Source organism: Trachypithecus francoisi, unplaced genomic scaffold, assembly GCF_009764315.1.
Source record: "Trachypithecus francoisi isolate TF-2019V2 unplaced genomic scaffold, Tfra_2.0 Lachesis_group13, whole genome shotgun sequence".
In the NCBI taxonomy this organism is placed as follows: domain Eukaryota; kingdom Metazoa; phylum Chordata; class Mammalia; order Primates; family Cercopithecidae; genus Trachypithecus; species Trachypithecus francoisi.
In genome coordinates this window covers 31,542,317-31,567,711 of record NW_022681458.1, presented here as the reverse complement: position 1 = coordinate 31,567,711, position 25,395 = coordinate 31,542,317, and the positions used below count along the sequence as shown (strand labels likewise).

The 25,395-nt window shown below is 35.1% G+C and overlaps 1 protein-coding gene across 31 annotated transcripts in view; it reads left to right on the top strand.

Annotated features, from left to right (window-relative positions):
• The window catches only part of MAP2 (microtubule associated protein 2), a 311,538-nt gene that overhangs the window by 225,387 nt on the left and 60,756 nt on the right, over positions 1-25,395 (top strand). For 21 of the 31 annotated variants that reach the window (XM_033230438.1, XM_033230465.1, XM_033230439.1 and 18 more), the window contains one exon: positions 4,464-4,748. In XM_033230438.1, coding sequence (XP_033086329.1) covers positions 4,487-4,748 — 262 coding nt within the window. In that variant the 5' untranslated portion in view covers positions 4,464-4,486. Of the gene's footprint in view, positions 1-4,463; positions 4,749-11,974; positions 12,351-25,395 lie in introns of those variants that run through there. The other 10 variants (XM_033230454.1, XM_033230458.1, XM_033230453.1 and 7 more) reach the window with 4 other exon arrangements.

Below are 25,395 nucleotides of genomic sequence, written 5' to 3'. Positions count from 1 at the left end.
AAAAAAAAATAGCCAGGCGTGGTGGCATGCACCTGTAATCCCAGCTACTTGGGAGGCTGAGGCAGGAGAATCGCTTGACCCCGGGAGGTAGAGGTTGTAGTGAGCTGAGATCACGCCACTGCACTCTAGCCTGGGTGACAGAGCAAGACTCCATCTCAAAAAAAAAAAAAAAAAAAAAAAAAGAGTTCAGGTTGCTTCTCAGCGTGCTCTATCAAAGCAGGGATTGTGTGGCAGATGCTCAGCTGTTTGGCAGTTAGGAGCAGTTAAGATCTGTGATCTTTTGCAATTTGGAGAGTTTCCCATTGCACAGTAGGAACGGAATGTTAAAAATTCCTAGTATCTCACAAGTTTTTTAGTAGATTTGGAGATGATTTTCCTTTGTCTTTACTTTTTTATTTTTATCTTTATTTGCTTAGAGACAGAGTCTTTCTCTGTCACCCAGGTTGAGTGCTGTGGCACAATCATGGCTCACTGTACCCTCAATCTCCTCAGTTGAAGTGATCCTCCCACCTCAGTTTCCTGAATAGCTACACTCAGCTAATTTTTTTTAAAAAAAGGTTTTTTTTTTTTGTAGAGATGGGATCTCACTATGTTGGTCAGGCTGGTCTTGAACTCCTGGCCTCAAGCAATTCTCCCACCTCGACCTCCCAAACTGCTGGGATTATAGGTGAGAGCAACTATACCTAGTCTTTATCTTCTTTAATTGCACATTCATATAGTTTTCAAAGAGATTTGTGAAAAAATAATATTACATCAGGAAGAAGAAATTAAAGAAGGCTATGGTCACTTTTAACTATGTTGAAAATACCATTTGAAGAATAGAGGTAATCTATCACCCCAAAACTTTGATTAGAAGTATAAGTGAAATTTATCATCTTATGGGTGGTGTTTTAATAATATTATGTTGTGATTATAAATGAGTGTGGCCAAATAGTGTCTCCTTTTGTTCAATAAACTTTTCCCTAAAACAGAGGCAATAGTTTCAAGTTATATTTTCTGTAAAAGTAGTTTTGTCAGAGCCATGCTAATTTGAGTTTGAAATCTCCTAAAATGATAATTACTTACTAAATTGTTAGACTATCTTCTTTCAAAAAGCTCAATAAATTAAGAAGTAATACCTGATTAATCTGCATACATTTTAAGGAATATTATCTGAATAGTCTTACCAGGAAGTTGGGTGATACTTTTTGGGTACTAATTTTGATTTGTTTGTGATTCTGTTATTAAGCGAAATCAGTGGGGCTAGCCAGCCTTTTCTTCTTTCAAAATTAGCTTTTATTAACTAATTTTAAAAATTCAAAACTCTAAAGCATTAAATACTAAGGAATTCATTTTTTAAATGTCTGTCCTCTTGAAAACAAATTATCTTAATATTTTAAATGGATGATTACCAAGTAGCACTCTTTCTATTTAAGTGTTGGTTTGCTAGGTTTAAAATAAGGATTCTTGGTCACTGAGAAATCTGTTCCAGAAAGCCCAATGGCAGGGGGATGAGAGAAGCCAAATGTAACTGAGAGTTGTGGGTGCATATATTGTTGTATTTTCTTTTAATATTTGGTGGCTAGAACTCCTAGAATTAAACATGGACTAAAGTACAAACCTAAATATTTCCCAGATCCTCTTGGGGATGTTAATAAATATGGTGTTAGAAAAAGTTTTGTGGCCAATTGGTTTGGGATGTTTTGCACATCACTGCCTTTGCCTGAGATTCAAATATCCAGTAGCACATCAAAAGCTTTCAGAAGGCTCATAGTGTTCCTGCTCATGTAGCTTAGCATCTCATCTGAACACTTTACCTCTGTGGTCTTCCTCTCCAAAACACATAACCTTAAACCAATCATGACAAAAAAATCAGACAAATCTCAATAGGGGGGTATCCTATGATTTATCTGATTAGTACTCCTCGAAACTTTCAAGGTCAAGGTCTTAAAGGAACCTAAGGAGACATGAGGACTAAATGTAATATAGTATCCTGGATCAGATCCTGAAATGAAAACAAAAGACATTAAGTAAAAACTAAAGTAATCTAAATAAACTGTGGACTGTAGTTAAAAGTAGTGTATCAATATTGGCTCACTAATTATATAAATGTACCATATTGATGATGCAAAATGTTTAAAATAGGGAAAACTGTATACAGGGGGTAGATGGGTAATCTCTGTAGTATCTGCTTAATATTTTTGTAAATTTAAAACTGTTTCAAAAATATAAAGCCTATTAACTCAGAAAAAGCTACATCAACAAGGCATGTTATTTATGTGAAACTTTTTCTATTTACAATGTTCTCTGTGTACACAAAATAAATTGGGCCATATAAGAATATGGAAATCTTAATTAAGCTCTTTGGTAAAACAAACAAACAAAAAGAAATAAAAGCATGTAAAGATTAGGATACTGAAGTAGGCAAGAATCTATCAGTAAAATGTTGCGATCCAAAAGGTCACAATCAGAATCTAGATGATTTCCTCAGTCCTTTACATACATGAAGATGCCACAACTCCATGGAAACACAATGCTTAGGCTACCCAATTAGATCTTTTGATACGTGACCAGAAGAAAATGGCAGAATGGAGTGTAGAACACTGCAGAATGGTTTTTATAAAAAGATGTAGCTAATTTTTCAGTGTACACAGGGAGAGGTTAATTCCGAGAGTACTCTCTTCTCATTAGGCTACCATGTCTGGTACATTTGCCATAACTGTCTTAGGATATCCATTCATTCCTACACAATATCTGGGAACAGATTTGCAAGTAACTCTCATTATTGTACTCACCAAGTTTGCAGGCTCCTATTCCTATTCCAGTGTTGTATATGTAATGATTAATGATATAATTAATAAACAATAACAAATGTAATAACTACTGTTTATTGAGCATGCCAGGAACCATGTTGAGCCCTTTATTTTATTCTGCTTAAACTTGGTAACAAACCAATAAACTAAGCATTGTTCTCATTTAATAGATGAGAAAACTCTCCTGTGCACACAATTCTTTACACATAGTGAGGTAGCAATACTCCCTGATTTACTCATAAGCCCTTCAAATCAATATTTTAAAAGGTAAATTTTTACATCCTATTTAAATATGTTCTTAGGGAAGATAAATAGAGCTGTTTTGGGAATCAGTTTTGGGAGAGATTTGGTGCTGTAGTCAAATGGGCTTAAATGAATTAATTCATCTAGCTCTTCCTGCTATGAAGAGAAAATAGAGAGAGCAGAGGATAGCAACAAAATTCAGTTAAAAAAACCCCAGACAAATGCTTGTTAGTAATCTGATGTGAAAACTTACTTTATTTATACTTTCTCCAAACAGAGCTTGGTAGTAAGAAGTGGATTTGTCTTAATATAACTTTTGCTTACTTGTTTGGAGGTCTTTGCTTGAGATACTTTTTTGAAAAAAGGAAGATGTTCTTAGTTTCCACCAAAGACAGTATTGTCTGTATTGTCATCCTTACTGTGGAGATGATAAGCTATCAATAAGGCTACATGGTGGGCAACAGCATTCCAAAACTGAGTGGTGAATCACCTCTTTTCAATTATATATCTAAACTTGGTAATATCAGCTTGTAAGAGAAGGTCATGCAGTATCTTCCATCCAATTAACATGCATAGAACACCTCCTCCACAATTCATTCATCCTTTACTGTAATTTACAACTTCCTGTTATATGTCAATGGTTTTAACTTTTTCAGATCTTATTCGATTTAGCTAAGAAATAATGCCATAAGATAGGATGTAGGCCTAATGCTATATTTATTTCCTTTCTCTCTGTAAGATTTATATTAATAGAAAATGTTATTTCCTCTTAGTCTATAGATAGGGTCCAGGAAAGTTTATTAAAAAATTAAGTTAAAGCTGTCTTTCTTTTAATTCACAATATCTAGAAAAGCATATCTACCTTTGGCTTTAATTGAACACCCTTGAAACCAAATTGGCTAATATGTTAATTATTGTCTTTTCTAGATCTCACTGAAAGTCACGATTTAAGAAAGTACATGGGATAATTTTCCATGGTATAGAATTCCTGCTGTCATTCTTCCTTCCACATTTTCTAGCCAGTTTTCTCATACTGCAGATTTTCCCTATGCTGAAGGATTCCTTGACTCTACCGTACGGTCAACATTCAAGACCATAATTAAATGAAAGTTCATTAAGATGTGTACCTAAATGCCAAACACTAGTTGTTTTCATTGTTCTTTGGGTTTTGTTTGTTTACAAAGAGGAATATGTGTAGAATGACAGTGATCTTATTTTAAAAGAACTAATATTCCAGAAATGGTCTGTAAAACTCAAGATGAACTAATTGACCCGTTCTTGATATAAAACATAGGTTATTGTACGTATTTTCTTTGACTATAGAAAGCCACTTGTTTGCTACAAACTTCTCCTATCTTGGTACAACCAATATCAGATCAGAAGATTTCCCCAAAGTAATAGCTACTATTTTTCCTCTTCAAATTGCAGGAGAAATAACAAGGCATTGAAGAATGGCAGATGAACGGAAAGACGAAGCAAAGGCGCCTCACTGGACTTCAGCACAGCTAACAGAGGCATCTGCACACTCACATCCACCTGAGATTAAGGATCAAGGCGGAGCAGGGGAAGGACTTGTCCGAAGCGCCAATGGATTCCCGTACAGGGAGGATGAAGAGGGTACCTTTGGAGAGCATGGGTCACAAGGCACCTATTCAAATACCAAAGAGAATGGGATCAATGGAGAGCTGACCTCAGCTGACAGAGAAACAGCAGGTAACTAAGGGCTCTGCTGTCACCAAGTGCTTGCTTTGTGCTTTGAAGTCAGTTTAGTCTGAAAGTGAATTAATATACAGCACTGATCCTCTTTCACTAGTGCTAGGACTGAAATTCCAGTCAGTCAGAGGAAATAAAAGAAGAGAAAAATCATGGCAATTAACTTGACATTAGCTACATTCTCAATCTCATTCTCCTATTTAATTTTCATCACGTGAATTTTTGCAGGCTGAGTATATATATGTTTTGCTAGAAACTGTCAGCATTTTAACTCATTGAAAGAATACTTTACAAATAGTTTTTTTTTTAATTCTCTTGAATGACCTTGTACCTAAATCCAATGGATTGATTACAAGCATATTTTTTAGAGCAGAAAAATGCAAAATACATAAATACATACTGTAATTTTTTTAACCTATCACTCAACAAACTACAGTTGAGCATTTTCTATATGCAAGGTGTTGTGTTAGCTTCTCTGCCAGTGCATGTGCAAGACATGGTCCCAGAACTCCATGGATCAGATGATCTTGGAGCAGACATGGGACTTGTGCATATGATTATTTGGATACAAAGCATAACATGTAAGTGCCACATGAGCAGTATAGAAAGGCAGAGTTTAAAGCAGATTATTTCTGCTTTGGGCCAAAGATGGTGCACAAAACCATCTTGGGGTGCTGCAGCAAATTCACAAGAATACAACAAGGTATTTTAAATATTTAAGGGAAGCAGTGATAATATCTGTCAAACACTGCATGAACTATTAGCTCAAGATAGTTTACAGTTTCAACATTATATTACACTATATTCCTTTAAGATATCATATCTTTGCAAAGATAGGTTTTCAGCAGTTGTTCTGATAAAAGCAAGTACCCTGCAGAAATCCGTGTGAAATGGAAGAAGAGAGTGATAGTGTCCAACCTGATTCCAGGATTTGAGAAGCTGTGCACATATGTTCAATTTAGTATGAAATTGTGGTTGAGAATGAAATAAAAATATTATTTGAATAATATAAAATAGAATAATATAAAAATATTATTTGCACGTTTCATGGTTACAATGAGGATTAAATAAGATAGTAAAGTGTACAAAGTGAATGGCTCAAGAGACAATAACTGTTAGTTACTTTTATTATTATTGGTGGTAGTGGTGGTATCAATATGGATGACATAGCACTCTTGATCAAGCAATATTTTTCTACAGCTGAGTATACACAACTTTAAGAGGGTGCAACTTGGGTGTCAGGAACACTAACTAAGAGGATTTTGAAGGGATTGCAGCATGAGGGGATGAGGGCATGTTATAGCATATTGGTTGTGAGGAAGAAAAGAGTTAGTATGATACGTCAAGGTTTTTTTCACCATCGAATCTTGCAGCACCTGGCATTAGACCTTCAGTATTCCATAAATGTGTGTTGAGTGAGTGAGTGAATGAAGAAATAAATGAATAAATTCAAAAAGAAGAAAGTCCTCTTCACATTAATGGTGAAAACTGTTGGGGTCCGCATGTTGCCAAAACAAAGGAATGAACACACAAGACACCACAAGACAAGACAAACATGGCGGCCGCCCCAACGACACACTCCGCTTTATTTTATACAGTCTTTTGTGGAATGTTACCAAGTCACAAGACACGTTGTTGTTTTTCTGACCTTTCCCTGACTTTCTGGATTTTCAAGATGTTTACACATAAACAAGCCCCCAGGGTCTGCTGTTTGCAGCTGGCTCTTATTGGGAACGCCCTGCTTCCTTTACAAGAGCAGGACTTATGGGGAACGTCTCATTTGCAAGCACGTAGTCCTCTACAGAAAACATTGAAAAGTCTTACTTTGTCCCTTGGGCTCTCACCAGTTGACTCTCAGTGACTGTTATGAAGGCTTGTAATACACTAAAAAAAAATCACTGCAGTATGCTTGGTCATGCAGTGAAAATCAATACCATTCACTATTTCATCTGTTCAGTAGTCTTAAGTATTTGAGAGCATCAGAAAAATCTATTTGTCAAGACAGTGTGTCATCACCAGCTTCTCTGAGAAAATAATATACATTTAAAAGAGGCTAACAGACGTTTCTTTTAAATGATGGGTTTAGGAGCATCCAGAGTTAATTTTAAATTCAGCTCAACATGTATCAAACACATTTGGTATTAGATTTGGGAGATTGATTACAAAGGTTTTGTGTGTATGTTCTGAGTGACAAAAATTGTAAACTGTCAGCCACGGGTTACCAGAGTGATAGTCAATCCAAACTAAACTATGGTGTGATTTTTAAATTAACTTTCCTCTAGAAATAACAAGCCGAGGATTGAATCCATGAGATGTGCATGTGTAGAAATCTATAGAAAAAGGAAAATGTAAAATATTATCTTTTCATACCTACAGAGGATGTTCCAGTGATGAGTTAATGTGCAACTAAATTTCTTTCCAAACTCCAATTTAACAAATAACAAATTTTATCATTCATGGTTTATTGACAGCTGTTTCACAAATTGTGTAATAAAAATCATCTCCAGCATAAATAGATGCTCTTAAATCCCAAATATGCTATTTAGAAATGCTATCATTTGATGATGGAGACTATATATGAGCTGGCATAATATTTTGATGTGATTATTTTAAAAAGGACCAGGGACCTATACATCAGCTCACTGTTTTATACAATCTACAAGTGTATTACATTTTTCCCTGTAATGAATAGTTCTCAGGACACTGTTAGCATGAAGCATTTCTCAGTGACATCAGGTCCATAGCTGTATGTTGTAGTATCCAGGACATTACCGATTAAATCCAAAAATCTTTCTTCTACTTTCCTTTTTTGCTATAATCCTCTCTTTGCATTTTAAAATAATATTTTTTCCAAGGTTGTTTCTTTTTAACCATCTATATAAATAAGATCACATGATAAATAAATGGCAATCGTCATCTTCTTCCCCCTTTTCTCCTTCATTAGAGTGGGCTCACTTCAACCAAGATCCTTACTTTTTCCCCCCATCCACTCCTTCAATGTTCATCTTCATTATGGGCAATCATAATTTTTAAAGATGCAAACCCATAGTCAGTGTATCCTTGATCTTATGCACTGACACCAGAGGGTGGGAGAGTGGATAATGTTAGAAGGCAATAATAATTTAAATTGGCTGGGGGCAGTGGCTCACACCTGTAATCCTAGCACTTTGGGAGGCTGAGGCGAGCAGATTGCTTGAGTCCAGGAGTTCGAGACCAGCGTGGGCAACATGGCAAAACCTCATCTCCACAAAAAAAAAAAAAAAAAACACAAAAATTAGCCGGGTGTGATGTCACGCACCTGTGGTCCCAGCTACTCGGGAGGCAAAGATGGGAGAATCACCTGAGCCCAGGGAGGTTGAGACTATAGTAAGCTGTGATCAGGCCACTGCACTTTGGCCTGGGTGACACAGCAAGACCCTGTCTCAAAAAAATAATGTTAATAATAATCTAGATTTTGTCCCTTTCTTTATGATTTAAAACTATCCATAGAAAGATAGAATAGGTTGCTCAACTATAGCATAATTTTTTCATTCTTTACGATTTTTTCTTACCACTGAAGTGTCCTTTTTAGAAGCCATGCCACAGAAGCATGAAAAAAAGAAATGAGAAACTATTAATCATCTAGCCACTTAGGAAAGCTGTTGTTATAATAAGTCTAAAGTGTAATTTTTATCTTTGTCTTTGTTTTTTTAAATTTTTATTTTCATGGATTCGGGGGTACAAGTGCATTTTTGTTACATGAATATATTGCATAGGGGTGAAGTCTGGGCTTTGAGCGGACCCATCATCTGAATAGTGAACATTGTACTCAATAGGTAATTTTTCAGCTCTCAACTCTTTCCCACTCTCCCCACTTTTTGAGTCTCCAGTGTCTATTATTTCCATCTTTATGTCCATGTGTATTCATTATTTAACTCTCACTTATAAGTGAGAACGTATGGTATTTGATTTTCTCTTTCTGAGTTATTTCACTTAATATAATGGTCTCCAGTTCCATCCATGTTGCTGCAAAGGATATGATTTTATTCTGTTTTTATGGCTGCATAGTATTCCATTGTATATCTATACCACATTTTCTTTATCCATTCATCCACTGATGGATGTTTAGGTTGATTTCATCCCTTTGCTATTGTGAGTGGTGCTGCAATAAACATATGAGTGCAGGTGTCTTTTTGATATAATGATTTATTTTCCATTGGGTAGCTACCCAGTAGTGAGATTGCTGGATGGAATAGTAGTTTTATTTTCAGTTCTTTGAGAAATCTCCATACCATTTTCCATAAAGGCTGTAGTAATTTAACATTCCCATCAACATTGTTTAAGAGTTCCCTTTTCTCTATATCATTGTTAACATCTGTTGTCTTTTGACTTTTTAATAATAGCCATTCTAACTGGTGTAAGTTGATATCTCATTGTGGTTTTAATTTGCTTTTCCATGATGATTAGTGATGTTGAGCATTTTTTCATATACCTATTTGACCATTTGTATGTGTCTTGTCTTGAGAAATGTCTATTCATGTCCTTTGCTCACTTTTTAATGAGGATTTTTTTTTCATGTTGTGTTGTTTGAATTCCTTAGTCCTTTGTTGGATGCACAGTTTGCAAATAGTTTCTCCCATTCTGTAGGTCGTCTGTTTACTGTATTGGTTATTTCTTTTTCTGTGCAGAAGCTTTTTAATCTAATTAAGTCCCATTTGTCTATTTTTGTTTTTGTTGCATTTACTTTTGGGGTGTTAGTCATTATAGTTCTTTGCCTAGGCCAATGTTCAGAAAAGTTTTTCCTAGGCTTTTTTTCTATGATTTTTATAGCTTCAGGTCTTACATTTAAGTTAAAGCATCATTTTAAAATTGCTTTCCAAAGCGTAAATAATAAGAGTAATGGCTTGTAATAATTCTTTTCTGTGTTATCTTTATTGAAGAAAGCAAGAGGAATGCATTTTGGTCCCCACAGAGTTTCAGCTCTGAAGATAATTAGGAGCCTTGTCTTTAAGTTTCAGTTACAGGGTTGGGGCCCAAACTCGTATTAGAACTTGTATCAAGATCTTATAAGATGGCAAAGGGATTATTTGTAAAATTTGTAAAATATTGACTGGAAAATTATTTTAGAAAATGGAAAGTGACCTTTCAAATTTTAAGGGAGAAAAGCAATTGATTTACGTAATCATTGTGCATGTGACTTAACAGTGTAGTTACACTGGTTTTCACTTCATCTAGTATTCCCTTAATAGTATTATATCAAATCCTATCTTTACTGTGCCTGTTTATAGAATCATTTGGAATATGGTACTTTCTAGCAGCAAAAATAGGGATATGCAAACAAAGTGGTGCTTCTGTTTCTGACCTTGCTCAAAAAAAAGTAATAATTTTGCTGTTGCTCACTTTTCATCTAAAGGAGGGAAAAAAATTCTAATTTCTATTCATCCCTCAAGGATTGCTTACAGAACTATTATGGAAATATATAAATATATATATATATAGCTTAGAAATGTGTATAGAATTGCAAGCTGCAGTAGTGCTCTTCAGTTTATAAAGCACCATCATATCTTTTATCTCATTTCATCTTTTTGCAATTTCCATGAGGATATCTGTCATTAGTGTCTTCTTTTTACAAATAAGACAACTAAGGCACAGAATGGCTGAGCAACTTGCCCAGTATTACACAGTAAGAAAGTGAGAGAGGTGAATTGTGACACAGTGTTCAGGAATTTCATGCTCCTCTCTTCTCAACTGTCCCACCCTCAAGAAGTGGTATGAATTGTTTTCTATCGTTTATAATTTACTTGGCTTTATAAATATGCTGCTCATTGTGAAAGCTTTCAAGACTTTTTTAGATGAGTGTATTTTTTTTTCTTGCTCTCAGGATTAATTTTGCAAATGTCAGGATTTTTTCTTTATTAGAAAACAGTGGTGAAGTCCGCTACTTTTCTGTCTCAGTTGAGGATGATATGATTGAAATCTGGAAGGCACCAGTGAGATGACTTTTCACAGTAGATCACATGACTACTGCCAGAATGCAAGTCTCTTGCCCTACAGACCAGTGCTCTTTCCATCATCCCTGTCTGCCACATTTAGAACAGTAGTTAGTTGCAGCAGTTATCAATTACAGGCAAAGCAGACAATTCTTCTATTCCAGAACTGCCACATTCATGTAATTTTAAGTGATATGATATCATAACTTTATTCCTAGTTTTCAATCTGAGTAGAGAAAAAAGGGAGGCAATTTTGAGATATTTATTGATACCAAAACATTTTTAAAGTATTTAAAGTCAGGCTTTGGTGATTTTTTACTATCTTAAAGTACAGTGCTGTGAACACTAGTAAAAAAATGCTGGTCACAGGCCAGGCGCGGTGGCTCACGCCTGTAATCCCAGCACATTGGGAGCCAAGGTGGGCGGATCATGAGGTCAGGAGATCGGGACCATCCTGGCTAACACAGTGAAACCCCATCTCTACTGAAAATACAAAACATTAGCTGGGCATGGTGACAGGCGCCAGTAGTCCCAGCTACTCGGGAGGCTGAGGCAGAAGAATGGTGTGAACACGGGAGGCAGAGCTTGCAGTGAGCTGAGATCGCACCACTGCACTTCAGCCTGAGTGACAGAGCGAGACTCCGTGTAAACAACAACAACAACAAATGCTGGTCAGGGAGTAGAAAGTGCCTACGTGACCATCAAAAGCCAGTATCAGCAATCTCCTTGGGTAAATGTATGTAAAGATTAAAAGGCAATTCCTCACTATACTCCCCACAATTTACCAGGATTCCTTTGTCTCCCCATCATTTCCAGGCATACTATCCAGACCTACCCACTGCCAAAGAGGCAGGAGTGGAAAAGCTTTTCCAGGCTTTGCGTTGTCACTTTTTCAGAGAGCTCACCATGGGAGCTATGTCGTCTAAAGCCTGGTCCTGCACTATCACATCCACATAACTCCAGCAGCCAAGTGACCAACACTCAGTTATATACATTTATTGTTGCTGCAATTATTAAGTTTGAAAACACATGAAGGAAAAGTTTGGCAGCTCTCACATGCAAAAAGCTGAATATGCCTTTAATAAAGCTTTTCTCTCTGTTCTGCTTTTCAATCTCAGAAGATTCAAACCTACCTTTTCTCACCTCTCTCTTTCTCCCCTGCCTCCATTTCTAGATTTTGCGATTTACTAATAGGAGTCAGCATCCCATTTAAAATATGGCCTATTCTATGTAATATAATATTAACTTATGCAGAGCAGAATAGCACTGAGCCATTTCTCCTGCAAAATGACTAAAGCCATCCACCAACCCCCCAAGCAAATAAACAAGCTCGCCTAACAATGCGAGAGGTTGCAGATTTTCCTTTCCTAGTTGCCATGCCAACCACTCATTGCTCTGGCTGCCATTTCCCTGAGCTCCGCAGAGAGAGGAGTGTGCAGAACAGTTATTTAGCATTCAAGGGTGGATCTGCAGAAAACCACACAGCCTCACTGCGAAGCATCTGGGCCTGGTGGCACCGATGGATGAGGACAGAAAATGGGGATCTTTTCAGTGTTTTCCTTCTAAAGGTTAGGCATCTGGGGCTAGAAAGAGTGAGAAAGACAAGGATTGATAGAAAAGGCAGTTCCACGAGGTTTGTATTGTCACGTTTGCTTTGTCCTATGTGGTCTCTCTACTAGGTGAAGCTGGTTGTGGGGATTAGTTTCAATCATAATATTTGGCTTGGCTTGTTGATGAATAGGACTTGAACCTAATTTAGGGCTAGCTTATATGGATATTATAATAAAGAATTGTGTCTTTTATTCTTGATACAATATGAGGTTGTATATAGCAGGTATTGCCAGCCAGAGCTTTTGATATTTTACAAATTAGAGGAAAAAACCAACGTCAGGTAAAGTTTTGTTTCATTGTACAGTTATAAGGTACTTTGTCTCATAAGAATCTGTCTTTGCTCTTTAGTCAAGTCTTAAGGTAGGATGAGATTTTCTTAAGATGGTAATTCTGAATCGAAATATGAGGAAGACTTGGTTTCTCAAGACTTGTTTCCATTAAACCCTATGACTCAACAAATTGAGGTATGATTTTATTCCTTGGAATTTTAATCGCCTACAAACACTTCAACTTGTGAAGAGCAAGGCTCTATCTAACACAATATAATAGGGTATTTAAAAACTGAGGTTAATTGCATTAACATATACTTCTATGTGTGTTCCTCAAGAAAATTCCTCCCATGCACTGTGGAAATCAGTCTCATTTCTTGTCTCGCTTTGTGCTAAATGTCAGAACTACATCACAAGCACAAAAAAAAAAAAAAAAAAAAGTATTTTTTCAGATGTTTTGGTCCACTGACATTTTAAAAATTATTCTGTTGAATTTGAATCTTAATGCAACAGATTTGTGCCAATGACAATTCAGACCTATTTCTGAAAATTATTCTTTCTAGTTTTTTTTAAGTGCAAATATAATTTAATTATCATTGTAATTTTTACTTGACCTTTCTCTCATCCTGTATTTTCCATGATCTTAAGTTTTCTCTCCTCTAATTTGCTGTCATGTTTGTCATCATATTTTTCTTTTAACGTTTTCAATTTTTTTGAGATTAAAAAAACCTCCATTTAGATAAAAATTATAAACAATTCTTAAATGCTTTTTTATTTTTAGCGAACAGATGAAAGTAATAAGTAATGGAAGTGAGCCTTCTATATTCATTTTTGGACTGTCTAAGCCTTTGTTTTGGTTAGGATTATGCATGGCCTTTATCTGTCCTTTGTTATATTTTGAAGTATTTTCTCCTCACAAAAGAGAAAAAGAAAAAAAGATAAGATAAAAAATCTAATGGTTTTGAACAAATAAATTGCTCAAATATCTTGAGAATATATTTCTTATCAAGCAATAGTGTGTTTTTAAGTGTGAAATATATATATACACGTATATATTCTTTGATTATATTACTTCTACATGTCTGAGAAAGATATTTGCCACTGTATGCCAAATGCTGCCTTGCAGTTTAGCATTGGGTTTGATTTTATTGCGGTTGGGAGGTTAGTAAGTAGACTGGAGAGTACCCAGCAGTTATCACTCCTCTTTTTTCCCCTCCAAGCTATTGAGATAAACTGACTCTTTCTGCTTCAGTGTGTCAAGCCTTTTTCTCTTCCTCTCATTCCCTCACATTTCACTGCTCCCCAGTACATTACATAAAGCACGTGCTTTGACTGTCAGGGGAGTCTGGAAATCATATCAGGAGAGGATGAACAGAACAACTGGTGCTGCATTGCAGACCTGGTAGCTTCAGCATTATCTGACCTGGCATCGTGAGTCCTGGGGGAAAAGGACACTAAACCGTGTCCTGCCGGCTCACTGTGTAGCTCATCTCACTGAATGAGTCACCATTCAGCAACACTCATAGAAAATACAATTCAAAAACCAGCCAAGCTGATGAGCAAAGGAAGGGGAAAGCATATGTCATAGGTTCTCATGCAACTTTTAACAATGCTTTTAACAATTTTTGCAAATGCTGAGTGGTTATTAGAACACAGAAATAAGAGTAAAATACAGTCAATTTCAGGAATATGCAAGAAGGCATTAGGCAAAAATAGAAAAGAAAGGAGGTATCAAGATTCAGAGAAAAATCATCCTAAATACATATGATTCAGCTTAAGCATCCTGAAGATCCATATTTTTAATTTGGAAACACAGGTCAAAGTGATGCTGGCATATGAGCACCTCTGATTCTTGCAAGACATCTCCAGTATGAATGATCAGTCCTCTGATTGGTCTAAAATTTTCTCTTTTGTGACACGTTACGTTTGCAGAATGTAAATGGGCAAGTTTACATTGTGGTGTTTTCATTCCCATGCAGCATTGTGCAACAAGTCATAGGAAAAACATTTCGGAAGGGTACCACCCTACAGCAAAGGTTCTCAGAAGTCTACCATTAAAGATAAAGAGCTGTTGTTGATTTTATTCTCTCAAATGAGTCTTCCTCTTCTGAACACCCCCAAGTACCATGTTTATATCTTGCTAATGCAATTGATCATAGCAATCATTTTACTGAGGTTACTTGTTATTTGATTTTATTCCAGTCACTAGGTTGGAAATGCTTTGAGGTAGAACCTGTACTTCATTCATCTTTCTTTTCCTTTTTGTATATAACACAGTGCTTATTTTCTATAATAAGTATGTGCTAGTACATATTTTTTGAATTAATATAAAGAAGAGAGGGCTGGGCATGGTGGCTTATGCCTGTAATCCCAGCACTTTAGGAGGCCAAGACGGGTGGATCACTTGAGGTCAGGAGTTGAAACCAGCCTGGCCAACATAGTGAAACCCTGCTTCTACTAAAAATACAAAAATTAGCTGGGCGTGGTGGCACACACCTGTAATACCAGCTACCCGTGAGGTTATAGCCCAAGAATTGCTTGAATCCAGAAGGTGGAGGTTACAATGAGCTGAGATCATTCCACTGCACTCCAGCCTGGGCAACAGAGTGAGACCTTGTCTCAAAAAAAAAAAAAAAAAAAAAAGAAGAAGAAGAAGAGAGAGAGAGTATCCATATATAGTTGTGAGAATGGAAATCACATAAACAAAATGGTCTACAAAATTTATGCTACGTTGTGCACAATAAATCTGCAGGAAAAACTATGTTAGAAAGGAAAACTGTGGCTAACGCCTGTGTCCCAGCACTTTGGGAGGCCAAAGCAGGCAGATCATGAGGTCAGGAGATCAAGACCATCCTGGCCAACATGGTGAAACCCCATCTCTACTAAAAATACAAAAATTAGCTGGGCTTGGTGGTGCACGCCTGTAGTCCCAGTTACTCAGGAGGCTGAGGCAGGAGAATCGCTTGAACCCAGGAGGTAGAGGTTGCAGTGAGCTGAGATCGCACCCCTGCACTCCAGCCTGGTGACAGAGTGAGACCCCATCTCAAAAGAAAAGAAAAGAAAAGGAAAGAAAAGGAAAAGAAAGAAAGGAAAACTGAGAATGAAGAGGTAAATCAAGAAACTGAAAACAGTCGAGATTCAAAGTAAGGACTTTAGAACTGTTGGTTAGGACAGAAAGAAATTAGGTAGGAACTCCAAAATACTGTAGTGAAAATATATAGTGGAAGACTTAACTTGTTCTGAAATTGGGAGTGAGAGTTGGGAGTAAAGAAAATATATCTTTGACTGACAATAGCTGTAAGATATCAAGTTGAAGATATTTTCTTGATGATGAAAAATACTGAACTGAAAATAATATGAAAAGTCCAGATAAATGAACTTTTTAAAAGATAATCTAGTGGTTAAGAAATACACAGATACAGAAAAAATTTTCATGTTCATTTCTGCAGAATTGAGGCCAGTGTAATAATTGGCTTGGGTTGAAAATGCCAGCGAAATATCCTGTAAATGGAACTCTATAATGCATGTCCTTTTTGATCCTCTGACTATAAATAAGGATTGCTGTGCTGTTCTAGGTCAGAAGCTCAAGTACATCTCATTTCTGACAAATGGGCAATCTAAATCTTAAAGCATTTGGATATTCTAAGTCATGGATTTAATATGTGCCTCCATCAAAGGAGTATACCAGTATCATCTTGGAAAGATATTATGTGTCCTATTTTTGAAGACCAAATGTCACCAATGCCCTTTATTTTCTCTATTACATCTTTGAGTCTATAAAATTATTTGCAAATGAGTTCTTAGATAGTAAACAACATTTTCATATCAAATTAGGAAATTTATACATTAACGTTAGGAAAATATTGTGATTTCAGTTAAATATAATTCCTTAGTTTCATTTTAGTTTTCATTTTTCACTTAATAAAAAGCTTCCTGTGATCCATAATTTTCTTTTTTCCTTTGACATATTTGAATGAAAATGCTCCCATTTACATTTTCTAAATCTAATCGTTAAGTATCTCAGTGTTTGGTGAAATTCTTCTGCAAGGAGGAAACTAATAATAGCAATAATAATTATCAACTTTCTTTTATAAGCGCTTTAAAAAAATAAATCAATTCACAGGATACTTTTTCTCCTTATTGCATTTTGCATCTTCAGCCCATGTTTATTTATGTCTTTCTTTAAAAATTGACTTTGGTTGTTTTTCTCATCAGCTTGAAAAATAGAGATTTGTGACTAAAGCTTTAAAAAAATTGGAATAAACTTGCTTTCCTTCAAGCTTTACTGGAACACAAATGCTGACCTGGGGAAAGTGGCTTTTTCTCCAAATATTGCACTAACTTGGTGTAGATCACAACGCATGTAAGATATTTATTTTCTCCAAGCCAGTTCTCATCTAGTTTTTTAGAAGTCCTGATTGCTATAAGAAAAGAAGCAAATAACTGAGTTTGAAGCAAATATAGTAGCCACTTAACAAAAGTCACATTTTAAGAGAGGAAGTTCATTCAGTTCGGATAGCTATAGTCCCCTGCTCTCATGTAAATATCTGCCATCCTGAAGAAAAATGTGTTATGAAATGCTCTGCAGACCACATTTAACTTGCACATATGATCCTAATACAACATCAAAAATACTGCTCAAGGAGTTGGCTATTTTGGTGACACAGGTTCCCTTTCTAGTTGGATTTCACTCTTTAAGGGTGAACATAAATTACTCTAGCTGACAATTTATCATCTTATGATGGAATTACTAGATAAGTTTGAATTTAATTTTTTTGATGTGAAGAAAAAAACTCCCCCAAATTATACTTATTTTAAAGTAAATTTTATAATATTGAGCATTTCTTCAATTCTAACTAGAAATGCTTGAGTCTCCCGAGGCTTGAATAATAGTAAGTTTCAACTTTTCCCTGTGTTCTTTGATACAACTGAATGTGGAAAAACTACAGTATGTAAATAGAAAGTGGTTTTCTTTATCAGTTCTGTGGGAAAATGAAAATATGACATTTGTTTTTAAAAGAGTATTTTGGACACTCTAAACTCTATTTAAAATGTTGAGGTATTTCTTGTATTTTATGCTATAAAGTCTCAGGTAAGACACTTTAACATAATGATTGCATTAAAACCATACTACTCTTTCTATAGTGATCAAAAGATCACCTTCTAGTTGTTTTCAGATCATGCCATTCCTGCCTCTTTGTTTCATGTGTGCATTTCAGAACTATCCAAGAAAAAGAGCAAAAACAACAAAGTTCTCTACTTTCATGAGAGTTTTTACTTTTACAATTTTTTTTTAAGAAAACCAACCCAAACTACAAACTCACATAAAATATTTTTGGAGGGGGTGGCCTCTGTAAAAGTTGGGAGAAAAATGACTGATAAACTAGCAAAGGGAAAGGAAAGGAATCTGAGAAACCAAGCTATTTTTAGGCATATTCTTACAACCAAGAACTGGTCAACTGCTTCATGATCAGGGCTCCTGTACATGAAATACTGAAATTGTAATTTCATTTTGGAAAACAAAAGTACAAGTCCTGATTTAGAAATTTTCCTTCTATGTTGGGAAGAAAATAATATATTTTTCATATATTATCATAGTAAACTGAATTTTCATTGTAATATTTTCCTAAAAATTTCAAAGCCTTTTAATGAAATCTGATTTTTCCATATCCTCAGCAAGCCCCATGTATCTATTCCATAAGATTGTGATTCTCATTCCAAATGAAGCTCTCTTTGTAGACCAAGTATGTTGTAGGTGTATAGTAATATCTGCCTACCTAGGACCAGCCCTATGCAGAATTAGAAAGTAAGTGAAACATGACTTCAGCACTTTTCTGTCTGCTTCCCCAATCCCATCTCTTCATTTTCTTCAAGTCAGCAGGCATATGCTCATATGCCTAAAATCCCACCATAAATCCCATGACAAAGCTTAATTTCCTTGCCCTATATCAGGCTACCTACCTAGATAGCATCCTGTTCTTACATTTTTCTCAACTCTACCACTCCATCAAATTTTATCTGCCTTTCTCTTTCTGCTGGGCTCCTACAATAGGACAACCAGAGCTATCACAATAACAAATTACAGTTTTATGCTTCTAGATATCATTTCTATTCTGATATAAAACTTCATTGTCTTCAAGTAAAGAGTGAGTTCTTTGGCAAGTATAGGTATAATAGAGATGGAATTCATGCTTTGAAGGTACTTCTAGAGGTGTGCTTGCTATCAATGAGAAGCAATACAGTTGAGAGATGCAGCTACAGAAAATGACATAAATAAACAACATCGAAGCAAAATCATCAACGTAAAATTTTATTTCAACAAACGTCCCAGAGATGTTTTCTAAAGATTGGTATGTTATTTGCAAATTTCTCAAGGTACTTTTGAAATTATTATTATTTGTTTTTTATTTGTCTTACATAATGAAGAATTAAAATTAAGAAATATATTTAATAATATTTTCCATGGGATGCATTTATCAATACAGAACCTAAAAGAAATCATCTTTATTCTAGAATATTTTTGGCATGAGGAAATTTTAAAATTCTATTAAAGTCTTTGCTTTGTACTATCATAATGGCATCAAATACAAATATGCCATTGACCTTGCACTTCTTGCTATAAAAAGAAGATTTGCGAAGTCTCTTGATTTTGCTACTTACAGGTCTGGCAAAAAGTGTTTTAACTATCATCAATTTTACATATTTAGAATTTTTCCAGTGAAGTTGCTCCCCTTCTCTTTGGTTGTGGCTGAGCTTTTATTTAACAGCATTATTAAAGAAAGAATAGTAGGATGGTTCAAATTTACTTTACTTTCTTTTTCTTTTTTTTAAGTAGGTATTTCAGTTTTCAGAAGTTCATAGTGTAATTGATTTTACTGTACCTCCCCCCATAAGATTACTAAAACATGATTATCTGATTATATATTCAGTAATGATTTGAAAATTATGAAGAACTACCATGTCTATTTAATATTGACTTTTAAAGTCTGCCAAGTCATTTCAGGTGCTGGTGTAGAGAGAATCTTTGCAGACAATACTTTCGTAGCTATAATGACATAAAATATGCAGGCATAGAAGATGAACAGTCACTTATTTACAACATTACTAGTTAGTGAGAAACTTGCTAAGAAGAAAGCAGATAAGGTTGATGATTGCTGCTGTTTGGGATGACATAAAATATGCAGGCATAGAAGATGAACAGTCACTTATTTACAACATTACTAGTTAGTGAGAAACTTGCTAAGAAGAAAGCAGATAAGGTTGATGATTGCTGCTGTTTGTGAATTCTTAGAAAGGTGATAGGACGGAAAGGAGGTTTAAGCAATTATAGAGTTTTAATAAGGAGTTTAATAAAGAGTAAAATAAGGAGGTTTAATCTAATTATGCAGAAGTCATGTTGGTTTTTCCATGTGACTATTGAGTGTACCTTATGATGTATTTTGAACAAAATGATTTTTCCTATCACATGGCTCCTAAATTCCATATGATTCTAGGTCACAAGGCCTCCAAAGATTTGCTAAGTTATGTTGGGGATGAGAGAGAAGGATCAAACAAAAGTTATTTAAGCTGCTGATCTTTACCATTTTATTGTAACAAATATAGCTTCTCCTAGAAGAAAGATCTGTGTTTACAGAGGTAACTAGTAAAGACTATTCTTGGTATATAGAGAACTTAATTTCAAAAGTTTATTCCAATGACATATTTTTAGAATTTAGAATTATTTTTTCCATCATATCCTCTGTCTCAGGCCAGCATTGACATTCCTATGTTTTGCAGCTATATAAGCATTGATTTCTTCATAAGAAACCCTAGCCTTGCTCCTTGTGCCCAAGACCTGTGAGGTATCCACATACAGATGAGACTTTAAAAGCATGCACAGACCTCTATGTGCATGAGTACTAACACGTGATAAAAACACACACACGTGCGCACGCGCGCACGCACGCGCACACACACACACACACTATTGCTTTTCTACAAGCACACTATATTTTATATTTTGTTTATCTCACAGTTACTCTTTCTCGGGGTGGATTTATTCAAGGTCTCTTTGTTTTATTGGTATTTTATTTTCCTACTAATATTATTTAAAATGTCTCATGCTACATTCCTTTAGCAATGTCTTGTATTTTAAGACTTAATGAAGAAGAGAATATAATCCAATTTCCCCACATCTACAAAGAGTAGTACAATTGTAACAGTTTTGACGAGATTCAAAACAGAACATTTCAGAGTTCCAAAAGTACTGTCAGTTCCCTCAGTGCCTTGATGATTGGATTCAATTTATTGGTGTTAAAGCTATTTGAAAATTTCAGGGGAGCAAACCTCTCTAGAAATTTCTCTTTCTCAAGTTAAGATTGATAAAATATTACAACCTTAGTTAATCAGTAAATGTGTAATATATGGGCCACAAACAACATAAAAATGCAATACATTACTCCATTGGACACCCCCAATACCACCAGCAGTAGAAAACCTTAACTAGAACATGATAAATATAAAGCTAAATTGTAATGATATTTCTTCTGCGTAAATGTGTTTTCTGTTTCCCTACTTTCAGCTGGGCACTTAAAATTAGAAGCAAAATTTTCCAGTAGGTACTATCTCTGATTTGTGCTTTTCTAATTACTTTTGACTCCATAATGTAGTGTTTTTAACCTATGATGTCCTTTCACTGATAATAGTATTAATTTACTACATTTTCCTCCTTGACCAAATTTAAATGCTAGGCCAGTTCTATTAAACTCTAAAGACTTCATCTGAGTACATTAAGGTGTAATCTAAACAAGATTGTGGGTTTGAGCATGTATGTGGAGGTACAGGAAAAAAAAGAGCAAGAGAGGGAAAATTATCCTATAATTATACACTGTACTCACAATCCTAGTCTACCAATTTGTAAATCCATTTCCGAAGAGGACCATATGAGTGACTGTGGCAGGATCAGTCAACATTTATGGCCACTACTAGTAAATCTTAAAGAAGAAAAATAAAACATGTCCTTCAACAAGATTGCCCCTCTTTAAACAAAATTTAAATGTAGGAACACCGTCTTACTCATCTTTGTATCCGCCTAATGACTAAGAATAGCTCCATTGTCTATAACAGGTGCAAAATAAAATCTCTTAAATTTACCCATCAGAGCCGAATTTTGTGCCATCATAATTCCTTTATCTTAAATGCATTTGTCTTCGTTAACTAACTTCACCTCAAATGCATTTTTCCCCACAAACGAAATTGATCCTTGTTTTAATCACTAAATCTTTAGAAGAAATATCTGGGGAGAAAAAAAAGCTGGTGGGCAAAGATCTGTAGCTGTAGCGTTGGCCAGTGTGACCCCTGAGATTAATAGAAGTCTGTCTAGGGTGAGACATGCCAATGCTGGCCTCTAATTAATGCAAAGGTGCCAGGGAAACAAACAAACAAAAACCCAAGAATTTGCTCTTTTAATTTCCTCATCAGTTGATTACAGGAAATAGTTTCAGAGGAACCATTTTACTCTCCAAATTGAGCAAGGAGTAGAAGCAAAGAACTTTTCTTCTTTCCCTATTTTTATGAATTCATCTAGGGTCTTTGTTTAGCAGAGTGCTTCAAACTACACAGTGCTTTCCTTGTTGATTAGTTTCCATCAGCAGCAGCAATTAGTATTGGTTTCCTAGGCAACCAGTCTGTACCCCACTGAGAAAAACCTTTTCTTGACAGGAGCATTCTGTCTAAAATTGTTTTGTTTTCCTTCTTCCACAAGCGTACGGTAAGCTTATTTGTCGTTTTCTTTGAACACAACATTGTTATACCAAAGATTTTTAAAACATTTACAGGCTTTTATATTCCATATGTTTGAATTTACAGCCACTGTCTCTTACTTCTCTCTTAACAACCTGAAAGAAATCAACAAAAATATGTTCTCAAGCCTATGCCGAGGTGCTTGGATTTTTTTGTTCACAGTCTAATTGGTGAACCTTTGCACATTCAAGTAATCATAGCTGGTCCTGCTGAAAAACTACAGGGTACGAATTCAAAATCAAACTTATGGGTCCACAAACAATGTTACATATCACTCAGAAACAAGTTGAAACTTCCAGGATCATTGAAAAAGTTTCATCTCCGTTGCTCTTATTATTCATCAACCAAGCAATATTGATAGATAACTATAACAAAATAACTTTAAAAATGTGCTAAAAGCAAAGCCTGAGGTTGTCTTAACATTTTTATTGTGGCAAATAGTGTGATCAGAAGAGCATGGCAGTGGTGCAGCATGAATCAGCATTGGAGAAAAAACAGAGGGTCATGATGGCTATAAATGCTGAGTAGTATGATATGCCAGTAGAGCAAAGTTTACTTTATGCACCTTTTAGTTTAAATAATCAGTGGCAGGAGCCTGATGTATTGTTTGTTAGGGTCCCAGTAGTGGCCCAGCATTTAAGCAAGGAGTTACTCATTGGGAAAAATGACAGAATCATCTGTGTCTGACAAAAACTTTCAGATCTTACTTACATATTGTCAATCAAACGATGTTCATAGATTTCAATGATAACAGGACATCAAGAGTGATTAAAACAGTGGTACCTAATTTAAATAAGCACTTGATTTATATTATTTTATTTAATTGTTACAACACACCAAAAGGTGAATACTACTTTTATTCCCACTTTACAGATGGGGAATCTGAAGGTTAGAGAGACTGTTACTTAACCAAGGTCTTTTGGCTGGTAAGAGATGGAGACGGAATTTGATCCCAGGTTTTGTGACACTAGAACCTACTTTTATATAAAATACTGATGTAAATCATAACAATGTCTAAATGGGACAAGCATATCTTTATCCATTATTTTGCCAGTTTTTCCCATCTGGACAATGTGTAAATATGTGTATTGAATAACATCAACAAGAAATGAAAGTGCCTACTGTAACAACTTGTCATACAAGGTTGCTTAATAACCTTATATAACAGTGTGATGTTTATTCATTTGTTAGGTGAAATGTTTAAGTAGCTTAGCGTGACACTGTTTGGGTTTCATCAAGTAGTTTTCAGTGGATGACAGCATTTCTCAATTAGTTTCTCAAACTTATTAATCTCCTGTATTTGTTTCCACCAATATATTTCCTTAATATGAAGAAAAGGTATTTTTTGTTTCCAGAGGACTGCTTTGATTCTCTTTTCTAAATACTGACCCCGTCTTTGTTTCCCAGGAAAAGTTTTCAAGACAGATTTCACGTTTTGTCTTCAGGCGTTTACCTGGATAGTGATGATCTGCTATCATCTATTGCTCTGCTGCCTGGATTAGATATTTAAATCCTTTATTCTTATCAATCTTTAATCAATAGCATTTTTAGAAATTATGAGATGAATTTTATTTAGAAAGGTTCCTTTTTAATGTTTTCCCTCTAATTGATTTGTGAGCAGATCCAAGTTGTCACTCATGCATAGCCATGACATGACTTTACAGTCATGTTATAAGATTTTTTATTACTTATAGAAATTGTCTCATCATATTGATAAGATATCAATATGATAAAATAATAACAAATAATAGCAAATTACATTCAAATACCAATGTAAGGGTCTTACTGCAATGCATAAACTACTGTTAAATACATCAAAACCCTGACATTCATTCACAAAAGAGAGAATGGAACATTCACAAGAGAAAGATTACAAAAACGTATTATATACACTTATTTACTAAGATAATTTCTAACATAAACTAAAAAATGTCCAGTGGCAGAACATTTTAGAAGTTCGAAAGAAAGATAATTGAGCCTTTCAAAATATCAGATTACAATAAGCAGTTTTATGTTTGTTTAATGTTTTCAGCTATGAAGATCAATGTTACCTTTCAATTACATGTAATCAATAATAATTCCCCAATTTATGTGTAATCTAGATTCATCTTTAGTCTTCTAAACAACCAAGTTCTGTTTATAACTTTACACATATGTTTGGAAGAAAAAGCAAGAAAAAAAGAATAGAAAGTATAAAAAAGTATTCTACAGGAATAGAAGGTAGAAAAAGTAAGCAATGGAAAATTAAAATGTAGTCTAATCAAGAGAATTTTTCATGTCACCAGTTGTCTTCAGAATTAGACAGGATTATCACACCTTTTAGAGCACTGTCTAGAATAGACAGTCCTGAATTGGTACTTGCTGGACGGAATCTTGAGCAGATGGTAGCCCAGGACCTATGCATCCAGGAAATTGGGTGTGAAGCCAGAAAATAAATAACAAAGACAATATTTACTTCTCTCATATCTTTGTCTTGGAAAAAAATACTTCCCTTGTCCATTAACGTAGCCATCAACATCAGTGATATTGGATTAACTATATTTTCAGATGGTTATAATAATAATAGCCTAGTTGGGCTGACCTTTAGTGCATATCACAGTTGCTCTTTCTTTAAAGTAGAAATATTGAAGTAGAAGACTCAGAAAAATACATGACTAGGGGAAAATAAAGATGCGCTGGTGAAGGACTATCTAGAAGTTTTTATTTTATTTGTATTCCAGGCCTGTTATATAATTATGTGGCAGGTTTGTTAATATAATTATGTAACTGAGTCCCCACAACAACCTCTGAGACAGGTACTAAAACTGTTTCCATTTTATGGGTAAGGCATCAAAGAAAAATGAGATTGAGTACATTTCATAGTATGAAATCACTAGAAAGTAGCAATGCTGGAATTTGTACCCACATTTTTCTGAATTAAAGTCTGTGAGCTTCCCTCTGATGTGTGCTGTAAGAAAAAAAAACAACAGCAATCAGTAATCCCCTAAATATATAGAAAGACTGGATGGATGGATGCAT